The following is a 19,095-nucleotide window of genomic DNA, read 5'->3' on the forward strand; positions in this document are numbered from 1 at the left end:
ATGGGCTGGCCGTTTTTACGAAGTGCTTGAAATCGAGCGGTGTTTGAGTTTCAAAATTGATAGACTGTGAAAGAGAAATAGGCGATTCTGTGGCGTTTTATGCGGTCGAATAGCCGCTTGTGAAGGTGACAAGAACCACAGAAGACGAATCAAATTCAAGGTGGGGCTTTCTTTGCGTAGAAACCCGTGTAGACGCGAGAACTGACGTAATTCTTGTTGGCTAGCCAGCGCATAGTTAGTTCAGAGCATGGGTGGGTTTAGCTCGCCTGTGTTAAAATATGCGTAATATTATGACTGTGTGGCAATCTGACATTCACTTAACTTTAAACTCTAAAGTGTCTTCCTTCTGAATTTCAACCCACACTCTCGTTTCCACTTGACAGTCCACGCTTGTAAAGCGAAAACGATCTTTCAACCAAGGCCCACGAAGTTTGGTAGGTTGCTCACTGATCAAGTTAGGTGACTTCGTTCAATGATCTACTTTTATTAAACGATATTACTATATCCTAACCGGTATAATTGAAATGCATTCTCTTGGGGGCTAGGTTCCTTTGGTGAAAACGTTTTACATTTTCTTCGTTTGTTGTTTAAATCTCTGTAGGAAAGCGGAGGGTGCCGCTACCAAGATGGAGTGAATGTGATGGTTACTGTACACAGATCGCCTAGTGAGGAATGTTTTCAGTGCAATTCAAGATCGTAGATGCTCGTGATCTTAACAAAAGCTGATTGAAAAGACTACGAAAATCTTGAGCCATGGTTTTGACTCCCAGACAGAAAGAAGAACTGTAAGTCACGCTTTCGATTCCAAACTAAGTTATAATTGTACTTTCCAGATCGAGGTATGCGATCGCCGGTTCACTATTTCTTTCTGTGTTTCAATAGAATTTGGTTGAGGCGAGGAAGATCGTACCTCGATCCAGCTACCTGCCACCCCTAAAATGTCGTTTATCGCAAATTAACGTGATAAATTTTCAAAGCCGGCCGGATCAAGACGGATTAACACATTGTAGGAAGTCATAAACATTGGAACAAAAGTGGAATCTTGCAGGTTTCCGCTCGAACAAAGTAACCTCTCCTTATGCCTAGGGAAGGAGTTTACTCTATACTTTTTATTCCCGATAGTTCTTCGTTTTATCTATTTCTCAGGCACAAAGCCATAGCCGATTACCTTTTCCAATGTGGCTTCGAAGATGCTCTCAATGCATTCAAGAAGGATGCAAGCATGGTGAGAAAGTTTTTCGTCTCTACCTACTTTGTTTGAGATGCACTTAATTTTATTGTCAGCTATGTTCTTTTGTGGTGTCAAGTTACCTAATTCATTTTGAATTTATACAGAGTCTCCACAACTTGTTTCTACTTAATCTTGTCCTGATGACCAATTTAGTTTTCCCAGTGGGTATTAAAACGTCAAGGCAGCACTTTAGTGTCTATATTTTATTAATAGCTCTGTCCAAGGCTAATTCATCATTGTCACATTATATTATTTGTCCTTCTTTGATGTTGTGTCAGAATAACAATTGATAGCTTGCATGGGCAGTTATGGTCAGTAGATTAACCCCATAAATTATTTTTCTGGCCCTATCCATTTAACAGCATTGTTTGAATGTTTCTTGTGGTATGTGGGCTTTGTGAATACTTCATTTTATATTTCAGTTAACAAACATTACATGATCAGTGGGGGTCACCCCAGTGCTGAGAATTAAACAAAGAAGAGTATGTTCAAAGATCTTTGCACACTCTTCTCCCTTGAAAGTTAATAATTGACCATCTACCATTCTAAAAATGTTATTTTTAGAATGGTAGATAGTAGCTATTTTCAGTGGATATACATTGTTGAAAATTTCATCTTTGAAATGTTGAAATGGTTGTCAAATAAGCCAACGCTGTCAGGGGTGTCATAAATCAGGAGAATCAGGGAAATTTTTATTATCAAAGTCAGGGAATTATTTTAGTTACTGATAAGGAAAATTAGAAAACAATAAAGACAACAAAAGTGAGGAATTTTATTTTAAGGTTTACTACAAAAAGTTTTGATATTGTTGGTAGTTCTGACAGTTCTAAAATGATCAACTGAAAGTATTTTCTACAATATACATTTTTTTTTTTTTTCATTTGTTCAGCCTTGTTAATCAGTTACAATCAGTAAAAATATTTTCCTCTGGTCAGTGATTCCTGACCATTCAGGTAGTGGAGCTTAGTTTGGTGTATTTGTGGAAGGGAGAGAGATCTGGCTCAGTCAGGCAGGTTTCTTTTCATGCTGCTTTGCCCCTTTTTTGTTTGCTTTGATGTCAATTTACCCCCCTTGCTGTTGTCAAACTTTCAAAGATAGCATTGCTGCCTTACCATAATCGACTTTTAATATTCCATGTTTGATTTTTGCCATCATCAGGTGAAAAAAAATCATTCTAAAGTGAAACTGATATTTGCAGTTGTTGAGAAAAAAATCTTAGGTATACAAGATTTAAACCCATGACTCTTGTGATACTACTGAGCAGATCTAGAGGGTCTATGTACTAGATCAAATTTTTAGCAATCTGTCTGTATCTGTATTAAACTGTGGTGGCTGTTCAGACCTTTGGTCACATAAATGAAATATTGTGATGTGTGACCATTTTTTGCAATTGTCTGGCCTCCTTCCAAACTTCTATGCCCAGTCTTATGCGCGTTGGTCTTTGTCTGACCAGTAAACATGGGTCTTGTTGATTAAGAGTAATAATTATTTTAAGCCTTGTAGTGTTGGCTGATTATGTATTATGTATTATGTGTTATATTTTGTTCATATCCAGCCTGGAGAACTAGACAAAAAGTATAGTGGCTTGCTGGAAAAGAAATGGACATCAGTGATTCGTCTTCAGAAAAAGGTCAGTATGTGCATGTATGTGTAAGTTTGTTAAACTTGTTCCTAAGGAAGCAGGTTTCTAGTGCTGTTCATTAGTCATCGTGTAATACAGCAATGAATGGTGGTTTGTTTTAAGTTTTCATTTGAAGTGCTTTGGAATTTCATCAATCCTGCCACCAAACAATTGCCAAGAGGTGTTTCTATTAAAAGGGTGGCGGTATTGATAGGGCTTGTTTAAGTACTTAACATTTACTCAAGCCATAACTTTGAAGCAGTAATCATTATAAGGCACTGTTTCAATGTACAACAAAACTCAAATATTTGATTTTTAAATCTACAGATTAGCTTCCAATAAATTCCTGCTTAAAGTGTGAACAGTAATTGCTGGCACTTTGAGCAATAATTTTGCTGGAAATCAATCTTCAGGCAGAGCTGCTAATAAGAGTCAGTCATTGGACTGTGGCAGACCAAAACGTGCCCTTTTCCATTTTCTAAATTACCCCTGGTCCTATTTATTCACAAAGTTTTGAAGAAGGAGGCTGCTTTTGCCATCTTTTCCTAAAGAATCGGCTGAATATCCCTATGAAATAGCTAGCCAAGGTCTTGAAGTAAATGGTGATATTCACTAGCAACCATTTACCTTTTGATAACCCTGATCAATCTGTATTGGACATGCACTATCTCTTTGGGCAAACTTGGGCAAAATTTTTCAAGGCAGTTTGGTTGTGCATCTCACTATATTTGAGATGTTATTTATTTATTTATTTATTTTTTTACAAAATGTTATGGAAGCATTCTGCCCTGACAACCACTATATCAATAAAATTGTCATTAGTTTCACATATGGTAATATTTACAGAACTCAGTATTTACAGTGTATTGTCAATATCCCTTAACAATATCATTATATTTTCAAATAAAAGGATGTAAGATTTAATAAATTGTACATGTATGGCCTGAAAGGGCAAAAACTCATGTTTCATATCATGAAAGATGAGACAAAAGTTTTCAATTTGTCCATCTGTTACAAAGGCTTGCTATCAGACAGTCATTTATAGCACTTCTCCTGAAATCCACATGAATTTATGGTCGAGAACTGTGGAGCCATGCCCACAATGTTGTTGTTTTGTATTCAATTTGTTTGGAAACCTGTTTTCAGGTAATGGATCTAGAATCCAGGCTATCAGAGGCAGAAAAGGAAGCACATACAGGTGAGATAATGAATCTGTACTGCCTTCTCTATTTTGGTATTTTTACCTTAACTTCAGCTAAAAGCATTATCAAAAGCAAAAACACACATTGGACTATTCTTGTAACCTGGTCCCAGGATTTTCTTTTGTATGGCTGAATTAATCTTTAAGCACTGTCCGAACAAGAAATCTTTGGCGACCAAACACAATCAAACATTGTTTGGTGACAAAACATGTTGATGTTGTACTGAATGGCCAAATGGTATCAAACACATTTGAATGAACAAAATGTTTGATCAAATGTTTGACCTTGTTCAAATTTTATCAAACACGGTAAAACAAGGTACCCAAATGGGAAAATTTTTGGTTACCAAACAAGGTTACCTCTGGGAATGAGATTGTGTTGCATTGTGTTTGATTGCCAAACATTTTCTGATTGAACAGGGCTCTGGTTCCATGTGGAACAAAGAAAGAGAAAAAAGGCTTGGCAGTTATCAATTTTTTTTAAAAGAACTCCTCAAGAGGAAGCAATTAAATTATGAAAATTATGAATGTTAGTTTGAAAGTAACTTTCAGCTATGCAAACTTAGTGATACTAAAGATGCTATACCAGTATGTTTTTTTCCTTGAAGGTGTGTACTCATTTATGCCATAACACTAATACTTGGTTCATACGTGTGTGTAGGTTCTACATTAAAGAAAACCCGCTCTCCGGAGGACTGGATGCCTAGACCACCAGAACGGTATGCCCTTTAGATGTATTAATGAGTCTGGAGGAATTTTGTTTATTGTATTAAGATATAAAATGGCTATGAAACTTGACTCGTACTTTCACAGTATTTTGACGTACCCTAACTAGGTGACCGAGCTGACATTTTGAAGTCATTCTTAAGACTATTTTTAACAGAATGATGGTCTAATGAAAATGATCTTTACCACGACAGATATGCATTAACTGGTCACAGAAGCCCAGTTACAAGAGTATTATTCCATCCAGTATATAGGTGAGATTTTGAACTTTGTGATTAAAGTAATTGTCAAGAGAGAGAGATCAACTGGTATTGATACAATCTGTACATTCTCAAGGAAGCAGGTGATAAACATTCCTGTCTCCAGAGCCATCCATCCTTTACCCTCCCAGTTGGATGTCCTTATGGCTGATCACACAATCTTTCCTCCCCAATAAACGTCTGGTGAAACAGATGGTTCTTTACATAGCCCAATCACGACACATTTCCTGATTAAAGTGCCTATGAAGTAAAAAATAATTGCTGCTTATTTGAAAGGCTTTTCAAAGTAAAGAAGAATGGCGTTTTTCTTTTTGGAATATCTTTTTTCGTTTCAGAGATATTTACGTTTTTGTAAGAAAAGTGATGACGTCATAGGTGGTTTCACTAAAACAGCACAACACTCAATTGAGAAGAACTCTAGAAATATTAAAGCAGTGTTCTTTAAATTTGGCACCAGAAATGTACATCACAAAAGAAACATAATGACACCCATCGTGCCATTGCCATGACAACAGTTATGCCGCTGGTTCTGTTTTAATTAAGACTAAAATTCCCAGATTTTATCTTAAACAAGGATCATCCATTCCCACCAATCTAATGGGGAGAGTTAAGACAATACGGGAACCATTTGCGTTCCGAGCAAGACCCTCTGTCCCACTTTAAAAGGTTGCAAATGGGGATATTTGGTTTTTCACAGAAAGAGACTGGAGCCAAGAGTGTTGCCATGGCAACAACGTAGTAGGTGTCATTCTGTTTCTTTTGTGATGTACATTTCTGGTGCCAAGTTTGAAGAACACAGCTTTAATATTTCTAGAGTTATTCGCGATTGAGTGTTGTGCTGTTTTAAAGGAACCACCTATGACGTCATCACTTTCCTCATTTGCATAACACTAAAATGTGAATATCTCTAAAACGAAGAAAGATATTCCAAAAAGGAAAATGCCATTCTTCTTTACTTTGAAAAGCCTTTCAAATAAGCAGCAATTATTTTTTACTTCATAGGCACTTTAAGGAAGTGTGCTTTGGCACCAGGTAAAGGTGGCTCTGTGGACACAAGATTCAATTCAAAGCTGTTTTCCTTCTTGAAAATATCCATTGGTTGATCTATAGCTAAAACTGTTTGATCACAGTACCAATGGACCTTAAAGGACCTTAAAGGCCTATAGCAAGTAAGCATTCAGCTTTTTCACTCACCAAAGTTTCAGCCTCTCAAGTGCCTGCCATTGTGATGAAATTTGTTTGAAAGAAGTGACTTCCAAGGCTGTCATTTTGAAACTGTACAGCTAGACCGTGTTTATGTGACGTCATTCTGTCCGACTCGAAATTGGTGGGAAGGAGAAAAACCTGCAACTGACTTTGCATCCTTCGCTAGGCCAGCAAAATATATTTTTTGGAGTGACCTTCTCCTTTGACAGATATTAGCAAAGCAAACTGAAGTAAAAGTCGGAACAGAGCTGGCATTCATACATTTTGTAGAGGAGAACTTCACTGAAATTTCTCCCTGTCCTGAAGATATGGACGTGATTTAATCAAAGGGTTTTGATAAAGAAACTGAGCGAAGGATATTTTTTGGGAATGAAACCAGCATTTAATGTCTAAGAATCAAGCCGATAAAATTGTGTTTGTCCGGAGCTTGGGGGACCCACTGCTATGGACTGAAATTTGTCACATGTACTTTGATTAAAAACAGATTATAACAAGGATTGAAGTGAATTTACTTTTGTACTCCTTTCCTTCAGTGTTATGGTAACAGCATCCGAAGATGCAACAGTCAAAGTGTGGGACTACGAAACAGGAGATTTTGAGCGGACTCTAAAGGGTCATACAGATGCAGTACAGGATCTTTCATTTGATCATACTGGAAAAGTTTTAGGTGAGATGTTGTTGAACAGAAACATAGATTTGATTTTTAAAAAAATCTGGACTTGAAGATAGACTTACATTGTGCAAAGGAAAAACATGTTTTATTCTAATGCAGTCCCGAAAAAATAACAGAATTTTGTAAAAAAAATTTTGAGTCCTTGAAAGGTTTTTGACTAGTTTTTGAACCAAACTTCTCATCTTAAAGAAATAGACTTAACCCACATAGTTTCCTTTTCACTTTCACAAGATTATAATGATGCTAAACTTACTACTACTAATAAATAAAGGAAGAAAATGCATTTTATATGGGGCCAGATTTCCACCAGCAAACAAACCCTGAAGGGAAACAGCATCTTGAAGCTTGTTATTTTTATTTCAATTATTATTCCAGCTTCATGTTCAGCTGACATGTCCATTAAACTATGGGATTTCCATGAATTTGAGTGTGTCAAAACATTAACAGGTTGGTGAAGCTTCTTGTTTTATGGTACTGGTATATTTTTGCCTGTTTCTGTAGCCACATTTTACACTTCTTACTTTTAGTTTTCATATTAGTTGTAATGAGCATGTTTTGACACATGCTTGCAGACCCACAGGGAGTTAGTTGGGGTTAGTTGGGGTTAGTTGTTGCTTGAAGTTTTGCAAGGTTTACTTCATCCCACTCCAAATAACTACCCCTAAGTCTCTGAGGACAGTTTCCACAGTAACTGAGCATTCGCTGTCATTACATGTTTATTTGACATGTATAAAAATTTTTGTTTTCAACAAGGACATGACCATAATGTTTCTTCAGTGACGTTTTTGCCATCTGGAGACTATTTGGTGTCATCATCTAGAGATAAAACTATAAAAATGTGGGAAGTAGCCACAGGGTAGGTATCTACTTTATGTTTAAAAGCCAGTTTTCTTTAGCCTGTAATTAAAGATTATAACTTGAATTTTGACCACACCTCATGCTATATTCTAGCACAAGAAAGAGATCAGAGGCCCGTGTCTCAAAGGCCCTGAAAAGTTGTTGCACCCGGAAAACCTTAGCAAAATCTCGAATCTTATGATTACAGAGCTGTTTTACTCACATATTCTTAATATGAACAGAGTTTCCCTTCATACAAGAAGTAAAAATGGCTTTACAGGCCCGAAAAGTTTCTGGGGCTTTCGCGAAACAGGCCCCTGGTCTGATTTTCCATTCTGCTCGTATTAAAGCAAAAGTGTGTTGACTTCACCAGACAGCTTTACCAGCACTTTCATTTGGGCCTGGTTTCATAAGTGTGAGTTGAGTTTGTTGTTGGTTCTTATCTTGCTCTGGTGGCTTTTCTCTGGGATCTGCAGTTTTCCTCCCTCCCCAAAAACCAATACGACCAGCATGGAGGACCTGCATGGAAACTAGCTAAGGCTGATATGGCTTCCTTTCTCTATTAACCAGTATTTATTTTATTTTACTGCTTGGTCCCTTTTGTTTGAATGGCATATCTGTCATTCAGTGGAATGAGATCATGGTTTGCAGGAAGTTAACCTGGGAATTCTGGATCCCAGCCTTTTAAAACTAAGAGAGTGTTTTTTGTACACTGTAGTTTTTGTGTGAAGACATTTCAAGGGCACAGAGAGTGGGTCAGAAAAGTGCGAGTTAACAATGATGGTGAGTGACCCAGTAACACAGGTTGCGTTACTTTTTTACATGTACGTACATCCTATTCAATGGTTTAACATATAATATGCACATATTTTGCAAGTTGTGAAGTTTGAGCTAAAAGCAAAATGTTCTCACGTAATAAATGTTAAACCATTGAATAAGGGATTTATTATTCTCCTGTTATGTTATTTTCTAGTATTTCAGCTTTGAAAATGCACTGGTGTGGACAGGCTCTTAGAAAGCTGACCTTAGCTGTACTACATGATGTTACATCATTAAAATTTTTTTCATGTTGTATTGCCAGGTTCCTTGATAGCAAGTTGTTCAAATGACCAGGTGGGGGAGAGTTTTTTATTATGTTCCTGGAAAATTCAACTTGTTCTTCTCCAATTAGGGAATTTTATGAGAAAATGATCAATGAAGAGCCTATTCTGCTATTGTTAAATGGTGACTAAATGTCACACAAACATGAACTTTAGATTTGTTTTAAACTCGATAACCATTATGTTAATTTTCTACTCCGCAGACGATCCGCGTGTGGGTTGTGGCAACAAAGGAATGTAAATGTGATCTGCGAGATCATGAACATGTGGTGGAGGATGTGGCCTGGGCTCCAGAATCAGCCAACCCATTTGTTGCTGAGGCTGCAGGAATTGAGGTATGTTTTCTGTAAGAATCGGCATCTGCCAGAGCTCTGTCAGGTACTCTTTTGTGAGTCACCAGGTATGATCTTAACAGCTTTCATATATTAGCCCTCTGGAGAAGTTGTTCTGGGCATCTCTTGCTGCTCTCAAAATGGGTGTTGCACCAGGGTAGCTGCATACAGTTGGACTCTACCAATTCAAACTCAGTGACTTCAAATTCTCCAGTATTTCAAACTCAAAACCATTTCTCTTGGATTTGCCTTTTAGTCATTTACTCTCGGCTATTTTGAACTCCTTTTATTTCAAACTGTTTTTCGTTTCAGCTGCGAGTTTGTAATGGGGAATCCACCTGTACTTGAAATGGTGATGAAAGCAATGGGTGTGGTGCCCTGTTAGTTGCTTGTCTTCATACAGAAGTATTACGTTGATGATTGGGGTGTCTTTTAGTGTCCTAATATAGAGAATATCTGCAGAAATTAAGGTTTACCGTATGTGTCTGGCTGATTGGAGTGAAAGGCTGAAGTGTTTAGGAATTGAACTTCTGTAGAGACATCTTCCATGTGTTTGGCTGATTGGAGTGAAAGGCTGGCGTGTTAAGCCATTGAACTACTGTAGAGACATCTTCCACACTTTATTTTCTTTCTTGTAGGGTGCAAAAAGGGGAGGGAATCCTGGACCATATTTAGTGTCAGCATCACGAGATAAATCAATCAGAATGTGGGATGCCAGCACTGGAATGTGTCTGATGACTTTGGTACGTTGTTCAAAAAAGGTGTCTTTGGCCTGGTTTATATTACAAACTTTTCAGTGTTATTTTGTTTGTGTTTTGAGACGTCTTTCTTCATGTCTGCTCTTTGCATAGATTCATTTTTCCCTCCACTACAGGTTGGACATGATAATTGGGTGCGAAGCGTGTTGTTTCATCCTGGAGGCAAATATCTAGTTAGCTGTTCGGATGACAAAACTCTTAGAATATGGGACTACAAAAATAAACGATGTGCCAAAACTCTAGCAGCCCATGAACATTTTGCAACAACTTTAGGTGAGTTACTTTGAAAATCATATGTGTAAGCCTTGTTCTTTATGGAGGTGGCTTTCTTGTTCTCGTTAGTAAACTTGTAAGCAAAATCTGTGACCTGTTTGATGCATTATGCTCAACTTAAACCTGAGAAGCAGAACAGTGATTGTTGCTTTCATGTGTGAATCCAAAACTAAGTAGAAACCCATCAGACACTTCATAGATGCTAGAGAGCTACCACGACTGCTGGGGAATTTTTGAGTCAAAACCCAGTGGACTCATGTGCGAAACAATAGAACATTCCAAGACAGACAGTAGCTATTATTACAGTTGTCTGTGGTCAAATATTCTTTTGTTGAAGGCATACAAACAAGGTGAAAGGGTCAATACTTTTCACCCTGTTTGTATGTCAAATCTTAATAACTGCAATTTATACAGCTATTACCATTCAATGTGTTGTACTGTCTAAAGGTGTTTTGCTGTAAATAATATTCTAATATTGTAACCAAGTTCTTTTGAGCATTGTTTAAATATTAGAATATTATCATTTGAGCCTAGGCCACATCTTCCTCTGAGCTGTCACAGAATGATTTAAATATGAAACAAACTTAGTGATCAAATGAAAATACAATATTATTATTGAACTTGGTTTTCGTGATTTGTCATTGTCTCGCATATCAGTTATTTGCCCCAGGCTTTGGCTTCGGCTAAAAAATTGATGTGCTCACCACTGACAAAGTATGATATCTAGCTCAGCTTCATCCAATAATTGTTGATTGTTTGGTGAATTATCACTGTAGTGGTCATCTTGGCGAATTGTGAACTCAACACTTTCTGTTCATCTTTATTTCAGATTTCCACAGATCAGCACCATTTGTTATAACTGGGAGCGTAGACATGACGATCAAAGTGTGGGAATGCCGTTGACAATATGCAAGACTCCAGCTCATAAACTTAAATCATCAAATAGCATCCATGTGGAAAATTGTTATTTTAATTCAGGAAGACGTGCAGGACTAGTGCATTATAGAGAAAGAGACTCAAAGGCTACCCAAGTGAAGCATTCTTGATTAGTGTTTCTCAGAAGAGAGTAGAACTGTGCTGAGCTGATCTCGCAAAAGAGCAAGCCTCGTTTAAAGAGAAAAGTCATTAATATTATATTTTGTATTTTGGAAAAGTTTTAAAAATTCCTTCTGTGCATTTATTACGGGTCATGGAGAGATGAGTTGTTTCAAGCCGTTGTTGGACATGAGGTACTGCTCGCTGATCGTCGTGATTTTGAGTTTTGTGGTATTTATGATGGTTCTTCACAAGCTCTGGACTTGCTCTGTGTTTGTACAATGTTAGTTGGCTTCTTGTCTGGCAAAATGACAGCAGAATTTATTTTTGATGTTGTTGAAGTGCCCAAGAGAAAGCCAACAAAAGCTGAAATCTAGTTGACTTTTCAACCTTGTTCCCAGGGTCTTCCTGTACTTGGACACCCGAGGATTAAAAAGACCCTGGGAAAGAGTTTGATAACAGTTATCTGCAGTATCTATTTTAAGGCTTTTTGTGATAACCTTTAGGGGTAGAAAATTAGGGAAGTCCTAGTTTGAAAAAAAAAAGTGGAAAGTGGAAAAGTATTTTATGTATCATTAGCTGTAGATCAAGTAGTTGGAAATTGACAGAAACTGAATGCAAAAGGCACATTCCAGTTTGCTGAAGCTACATCGACCATCACCTTTCCACACAGATTGGTTTCCATAAAGCAATCGCTTTATTTTTTAAGGTAATTTCAACTTAAAATGGTCTTTACTTCAAATGCCGTTAGGATCTAGAAGGTGTGGTGAGCTTCTTTGGTGTCAAATTTGATTTCAAAAGATTCAGTAGCCACCATTTACTGTTTCAAGCTTATGCTAATTTGTAGGACAATCTCTTCCCAGGGTATTTTGCTCTGGGAGGTGAAGGAAGGAGAGAGCCTGGGTATGACGCTTTGTGTAGGACCAGTTGAAATTTACCTTAATAAAACTTTGGTAAAATATTTTATTTAGGGAAACTTGAATAGGCTCGCAATGGTATGCTCATCTCTTTTCACCCCTAGAAAAAGAAGTCATTTTATTTTTCTGTTGGTGGAAGGATGTGCTATGATGCGATCCACGGGACCATTCTAGTTCCCATTCGATGAAAACATTGGTTAACGATCTGTAATATGACCTAATTAAAAAAGATGTGAATATCATACAGGTGTATTTGTACGTCTGTTATGTTTTGATAGCCATGAATAAGTCGTGCTTATACAATGCAAACTTGATTTGTGTCACCTTTACCAGTGAATCAGTCAGTGGGTCCTATTACGAAACAGTCACATGACAATTTTGTGACGTTGGATGAAAAACTGTGCACCGGGACGGGGGTGGGGGCATTTACATAAACATTGGATTCTTGCAAAATCACTCAGTGACATGAGTGCAAGATTAAAGAGAGAAAATTAAAGTACAAAAATAAAGTCACAAAACCGCCACATGGTATAAAATCTGTGATGTTGGTCAAATCAAACTTGACCAGTCGAAGTCGCTTTGTTTTAGAGGCTGCCGCGCCATGTAGCCATCCAGCATGACAGATGTTGTACCATCAGAACTGTTCAGGCAGAGGGCCCATCTTTCTCTTTGTCCTTGACCCCATGGGGGTATGGATGCTTCATCCTTGACGGTCTATCTCCATGAAAAGAAAAAGAGACTAAGACAAAATCCATTGGGTTTTTTAGAAATCTGCGATACCACAAAGTATGCCAATGGACTCAATTGAACTGAAAATAAAGCGTCGTAAATCTTCCGCTAGACTACGAGTAGTTACTCTTTTGCTAAGTCCGTTGAGAAACCGCGAGGAAAAAATGGCCACGTGAAATCCTATTTTCGCGTTCTCCTTGCCCCCAAGATTTTGCGTGCCCATTTTTCCCGGTTTTCTTTAGTGTCACGCGCGACGGACTAAGCGGAAGAAGGACTGGACTCGTAGTTTCATCTTCCGCAATCAACTCTCACCTTTATCGGCCAGATTCTCCCCTTCTCTGTTTCTCCTACTCCGGGCACTCCAGAGTTCAGTACAGTCCAGTCCCATCCAATCCACTAATCCAGACCTCTATAGTCCCGGGTCCAGTCCAGCAATTAATTTTCCTCGTGTTTGAGAAGTCCATGAAAAGAAGTGTTAATGAGAGTACATTGACCATAATGAAACAAATTTGGACTCAAATGAATGGATATTTTCTATAAATGAACAGCGAAAGGTGTAAGTAACAGTTATTGTCTGGTCAAATACAGCCGATGTAAAATACTCCGGTTGGAGTTTTTTATTTATACGCTCACTAGAATCTTCAGAATTGAAGGAGGTGAGTCGCCCAGGAAGAAGAAGAAGACACTCTACTGGTCGCTACAAAACATGATCACCGTTTTAGCCAGCGGTACGTACTAGGGGCTCAGTTTCACCATAGTAACTTACAGGGTTGCGATAACAAAGAGCGGGAATCCCAGCTCTAGGTGATCATAAGTTTTCCTGAATTTTCCTCCAATTTCCTGGGGAAATTGTTATTTTGTGCAACGGAATAAACGATGGAAGGAGATTTGGAACAGAGATCAGGCGCACAATCGCGTGTTTCAAGCGCGGCTTCTTCGCAGGTTAACAAAGAAGATGAAGAAGCAGATGAAGTCAAAGCTTCTCCGACATCTTTGGTTAGTTCTCAAGCTTATTCAAGAGTATTTGGCACATCTAGAACTCACTATATTGATGTTTTCGTTGCTAAACAAGGTTATTGCTTTTCATAATAGAATATGTGTTGGTCGTTCGGTGTAAACAAACATGTCCCAGTGCAGAATTTATCGAATGGAAGTCGAAAGGTAAGTTTAGACCATGCTTAGACTTATCGCCCTGTTACTTGATCACAGAGCTATGTTAGGCAGCGTTATGAGTTTATATCAGCTTATTGTGTTTAAATTTGTGATTGCTTTGAAACTTTATCAACCAGTTTGATTAAATTTGAGACAAACAAAAACAAGAATCAAACTACAATCCCAGACAAAAAGTTGGGACACGAAGCAACTTCTCCCCTCCCCCCACTGTACAATGTTGATAATCAGGTGATTTTGTTCCCTTTTTGTTGAGAAAAACGCGACAGTTTCCAACATTGATTAGGTGGGATGGGGGTACGTGATCCAGCTCAACTGTCCCAACTACTTTTGTTCGGGATTGGAGTTTAAAAATTGCGAACCGAAAACAAATATAAGTTTAATAAGCTTATACGGCCACACACCGTAGAATTCTGATAACAAGCTCAAGATTGGCTAATTTTTGTTTGGAAGGCACATGTCTCGCCAGCTAGATTTGTAAATAAAGACCATTACATTATTCATGCAATTTTCTTTCGTGAACTAGATCAGAGTATGCTTCCTGGAAATTCTATTTTGTCAGGAACCATGATCATCAATGTAAATACAATTTTTCAAGAATTTTTTGCTTTTTATAGTGTGAAATTATTGACTCATCTACTAGACACAACTTTTGATGTTTACTTGCCAGGAGCTCTAAGATCATTGAACCAAAACTTGTATGAATACTCTGCTCTTTATTTAGTGTAAAATATACTTTCTTTCCTGTTATAACATTATTGAATATATGAGAAGACTTTGGCTTAGAATGAGTAGAGACCCTCAATTGAAACTTGATCAACATCTCGATCAAAACTTGATTGACATCTCCATCAATACACGGTCAATACTTGATTGACAGTCAGTTGAGAGTTGGCTAATTTTTGCGGACATGCTATTGAATGTTGATCAATACATAATGAATTAGTTGACACTCTGCCAACTATTAGCCAACTGTCGATCGAGTGTCAATCTAGTGTCGACGGATTATTGATTGAGATGTCGATTGAGATGTCGATCGAAGGTTGATTGAGGGCCGATCAAATGTATCAAATGTCACTCAAGTGCAGGTGCCTTCAGTATACATGACTGTATAGGTTGGTACTATGAGTCATTCAGGAGGTATGTGTACCCTCCGGGCACATGTTTGATCATGTCATGCTTTTTTGGAAATTGCACAGTTCCAGAAAATATCCATACCTACCCCACGGAAGGGATTTTTTGTAAGACCTCCCCACCCTTCTGGAAATTCCAGTTAGGCTTCATACAATTCTTTAAATTTTTTGGTCTTCGAGAATCTCCCACTACCCAGGAAATTCCAATCCCTTCTGTGGGGGAATATGGATATTTTCTGGAACTGCACATTATATTTCACTGGGAGCCACGGTCATTAATCAGCTGCAAAGGGAGCCACGGTCATTAATCAGCTGTAATTTGCTGAATACTTTTGCCATTTTCGAAGAATTTCTCTGCTTTGATCTGTCTTTCAAGCAAGTTCAGTTTATGATCATTAACATAAATTTGAAGAAAATGTATGTACAAAGTATTCATACAACTTGTTACAACAGGTCTAAGGGGTTACGTCACTGTTAGGGAAAATGCCACCTTGAAAGAGAAAATCAGTCACCTACCTTAATTGATTTTTTGTTGCCTCCAGGTTGCATTCTTCATATGTGCACATGTTGGTGTCATGTTTGACTGGGAAGCAAATAAACAGCAACTTCTCCAAGGCCATGTAAGTTGTTATTAAGAAATCACAATTACTACCTGTTATGATAAAGTTTAAACAATATTACAAATGAGCAAGAACAACTTGAAAGGAAAAGATGTGGAGAGGATGTTTCTGCAACAAGTTCCTTCTGTCATGTGTGAACTACTAATTTAATCAAGATGACTTATACAGGGTCCCTGAAACTTATTATTTCAAGTCAAGCTGGTTTGACTTGAAGGATGTTTTGCAAGGAGACAATGAGTAAATTATTTGGGATTGCTCTTGTGTATGAACTGTTTGTATCATATGTCCATTCAGCAGTGTAAGATTAAGAAATGTGAGTGACATTTTTGGCATAACAAGTCCCATAGTGAAATTATGAAAAAAGGATTTGTTCCTCCAAGTAGCAAATCTTCTTAACTGAAGACCTAGTGGTCTTAACTGGTATTTCATTCAGCTGGAGCCACCACACTAAGTGAGTGTAATGCCTAACAATAATTTGTTAACAACAACAACAACAGTTTATTTCTACTACTGTAAACAACTAAAAGAATTTACAAGATTATAATTATAAATAAATAAATAAACAGTACAGTACATACAGTAGTGGGAGACCCAAAATAACTAAAAAGCTAAACTAGTTGGGTGACCGTAATTATAATAATTAAAAATGTGAGAGTCAGGAAAGAGGCACAACAAATACATTGGTACACATAAATATCATAAACTTAGTACAAGAGTAAATATACAAAACAAAACAAAGTAAATAGATATAAACCATCAAAATATCAGCAAAGATTAATAGAGACTAATGAAATGCGAAGTTAGTTCTTTTTTAAATTGATTAGAAGTACAACACTTGAATCTTCAATCTTTTGCTCACTGACAAGTTTCCCCCAATTGTCTGGCTCCCCCAGCAGTTTCTGGCAACAAACACTGTGTGTAGTGAGGACGCTGAGTAATCAAGGGCTAAACTTTAAATCTTCTGATTCCAAGGCCTGGGGGTGTGGGTACTCCCTTATATTGGGTATATAGGTGTGTGCTGCCCCAAAGGGTAGGGTTTTTCAGGTGTTTTGGTCATAAATAGGGTATTAGTTTTGGCCATTTTGGGCTTAAATAGGGTATGGTTTTAGCACTCTAGTCTTGAAATGGGTATGTTTCTTGGAAGAAACTACTTTCTTATAATTATTATTATCAATAAGACCGTCAACAAAAGCCCTTCATAGCGTATGTTTAGGGCAACTGTGCCAGCTGCAATGGCCCTAACTAGGGTATCATATTTTTGGCCAAGTCACATATAGGGTAGCAAAAATCGCAGATTTTGGCCATAAATAGGGTAAGGGTTTTGGGAAGTGGGCCACACACCCCTACCCAACTTTTCTGGGAGCACCCTCCCCCCCACCACCCGGGTTCCAAGGCTGATGTTACTTGTTGTCATTACTTCTTTCAGTGTAATGCCATTACTTGTACATGTGTCAGTGAAGACAGACGGTGGATTGCCACAGCAGACAGTGGCAAGGACAGTATGGTTATTATCTGGGACTCATTTACAACGTAAGTCTGTCACAAATTAGCTACAGAGAGCATTAATTTACGACTTTACCAATCCTATATATTGCTTCCATTCAATGTTTTACCTTTTAACTTGTTTCCATTGGCATCTACTAGAATAGGCTAATCAAAAAGTAGAAATATGGGAAGAAGGTGGAAATGGATTGGCAATAAGTGGTGGAGAGCAATCTTTCATTTGCTATTAGTAACTCCACACCAAGATATCTTACTTTTTTATTGGTCATTAGTGAAATGAAACCCAGCAAAAACTTGTGAAAAGTGTCAAAAGTTTTATAAAATAAACTTTCATCTTCAAGGTACAACTTAGAAGATGTTAATTTATAAGTGTTGTATACATGTACATGAGTAACACTATGTGTGTTCAAACCCACCATGATATGTATACAGTGTTTGGTAGTCTGGTGTCACCATTCTTGGTTTAGCAAGATGAAGGGTGCACACAAAGTTGAAGCTCAGAACCGTCATTCTTCCTATGCCTTATACAGTGAAGGAGCTACTCCAAGCTACAATCTGAACAGGTTAAAATGTAAACAGGAGTTGTGTTAAGAAATTTATTTCCTTATTATTTGCCTAACAGGATTCCAGTTCAGACGATATTTGAGGCCCATCCCAGTGGATGTGCAGCCATTGCTATGTCACCTGATGCCAAGTATATTGCAACTATAAGCAGCACTCTTCCACAGGTATGGGTTGAATTTTGTCTCTTGTGACTAAGTGATCAACAACAAACTTCTCCTTTATTTTGAATGCTTGTGTCTATCAGACAGGTAATGAGAAGAAAGGGAATTAAACACCTGGTAGGAAGGCTCTATCAAGAATAGTACAAAATTTAATAAAGTAATTAGTGTGCATTTGATATTTTACCAGACTGTGTCTGTGTGGGATTGGACTATCAATGGAGACATGCCGATGTGTTCTGTTGTATTGGATGACAACTTTGGGAAACAGGTAAGGGGTGAAACAATTTGAATTTAATAAGAAATAACTAAAATTTCTGATGTTGACTTCAACAGCAAGAATCTCTAATTGTGATGTTTTTGATTACCATAGAGAACCAATACTTTGTTTTTATTTTTTTATTGAGGATAGTCCAGATAATGCCTAAATGGACATGTATACATGTGTACCCCTCCTGAAGGAGTTTTCCTGGTTGAACATCCACTCCCAACACCCTGAAAGATCTACTTTAATTTCATAACTATACTTGGTTTTAAAAACCTACTATTGTTGGGAGTAATCATTTCTAATGACCAACCTAAGGGTGGGTGTGGGTATTTCCTGGAACCTCTAGTTATGTTAGGGTGCATTTCTTTAGGATGATCCAGATCAGAATCAATGATCCAAGATCACTTGGATCTTGTTGCATCAAAGGAGCCGATGAATCCACTCTGCCCACTCTTCTCATTGATTTCTGAGTTATCTTGAATCATTGATTCTGATCTGGATTAGTACATACACCCTTGGCTAATTTTTCAACTGCTGTGACCTAGGTATTATATGAATCACAAAAGACAGTGTTTCCGTACATTTTCAAACTTTATGTAGAGAGGAGAGTTGAAAATGCTTTTGTTTTCTTTTCATGCTAGACATATATCACCTTCAACCCAGAGGACACCAATGAACTTGTTAGCAACAGCGAATCTCAGGTGGTCTTTTATTACCGGGTAAGTCAAGACATTATGGACCAATCTTAAGTCACATGTTGAAAAGATACATGACAAGACA

The 19,095-nt window shown here is 37.7% G+C and overlaps 2 protein-coding genes across 4 annotated transcripts in view; both read left to right on the plus strand.

The window, feature by feature from the left end:
* Positions 1-20: 20 nt before the first annotated feature.
* Positions 21-12,404, plus strand: LOC145463765 (lissencephaly-1 homolog). Of its 3 annotated transcripts, XM_081447556.1 has the most exons (17): positions 21-160; positions 384-434; positions 602-785; positions 1,147-1,225; positions 2,787-2,861; positions 3,999-4,050; positions 4,715-4,772; positions 4,974-5,033; positions 6,779-6,912; positions 7,294-7,365; positions 7,672-7,774; positions 8,474-8,538; positions 8,837-8,868; positions 9,059-9,190; positions 9,826-9,930; positions 10,062-10,218; positions 11,048-12,403. In XM_081447556.1, exons 3-17 carry the CDS (start codon positions 754-756, stop codon positions 11,119-11,121), a joined length of 1,230 nt encoding a protein of 409 aa, XP_081303682.1. In that variant the 5' UTR covers positions 21-160; positions 384-434; positions 602-753; the 3' UTR covers positions 11,122-12,403. The 3 variants fall into 3 exon arrangements, with proteins under 3 accessions (XP_081303682.1, XP_081303680.1, XP_081303681.1); XM_081447554.1 differs by having other exon boundaries at positions 602-1,225; positions 11,048-12,404; XM_081447555.1 differs by lacking the exon at positions 384-434 and having other exon boundaries at positions 602-1,225; positions 11,048-12,404.
* A 1,227-nt stretch (positions 12,405-13,631) lies between these two features.
* Positions 13,632-19,095, plus strand: part of LOC145463763 (cilia- and flagella-associated protein 251-like) — a 35,886-nt gene continuing 30,422 nt past the window's right edge. Inside the window, exons 1-7 of the mRNA XM_081447552.1 lie at positions 13,632-13,895; positions 13,992-14,060; positions 15,745-15,822; positions 17,249-17,352; positions 17,948-18,053; positions 18,238-18,318; positions 18,957-19,034. Of these exons, the coding sequence (XP_081303678.1) occupies positions 13,776-13,895; positions 13,992-14,060; positions 15,745-15,822; positions 17,249-17,352; positions 17,948-18,053; positions 18,238-18,318; positions 18,957-19,034 (636 nt within the window). The 5' untranslated portion in view covers positions 13,632-13,775. The remainder of the gene's footprint in view (positions 13,896-13,991; positions 14,061-15,744; positions 15,823-17,248; positions 17,353-17,947; positions 18,054-18,237; positions 18,319-18,956; positions 19,035-19,095) is intronic.

The sequence above is a fragment of the Orbicella franksi genome, chromosome 12 (genome assembly GCF_964199315.1).
Source record: "Orbicella franksi chromosome 12, jaOrbFran1.1, whole genome shotgun sequence".
In the NCBI taxonomy this organism is placed as follows: Eukaryota; Metazoa; Cnidaria; class Anthozoa; order Scleractinia; family Merulinidae; genus Orbicella; species Orbicella franksi.

Bases quoted from the DNA above. Each gene is read 5' to 3' on its own strand.
- LOC145463765 (XM_081447554.1), top strand. From the start codon at position 1,079: ATGCCTAGGGAAGGAGTTTACTCTATACTTTTTATTCCCGATAGTTCT. The intron at 1,226-2,786 runs GTGAGAAAGTTT...GTTCATATCCAG, and splicing joins TCAAGAAGGATGCAAGCATG to CCTGGAGAACTAGACAAAAA. The intron at 5,034-6,778 runs GTGAGATTTTGA...CCTTTCCTTCAG, and splicing joins TTATTCCATCCAGTATATAG to TGTTATGGTAACAGCATCCG.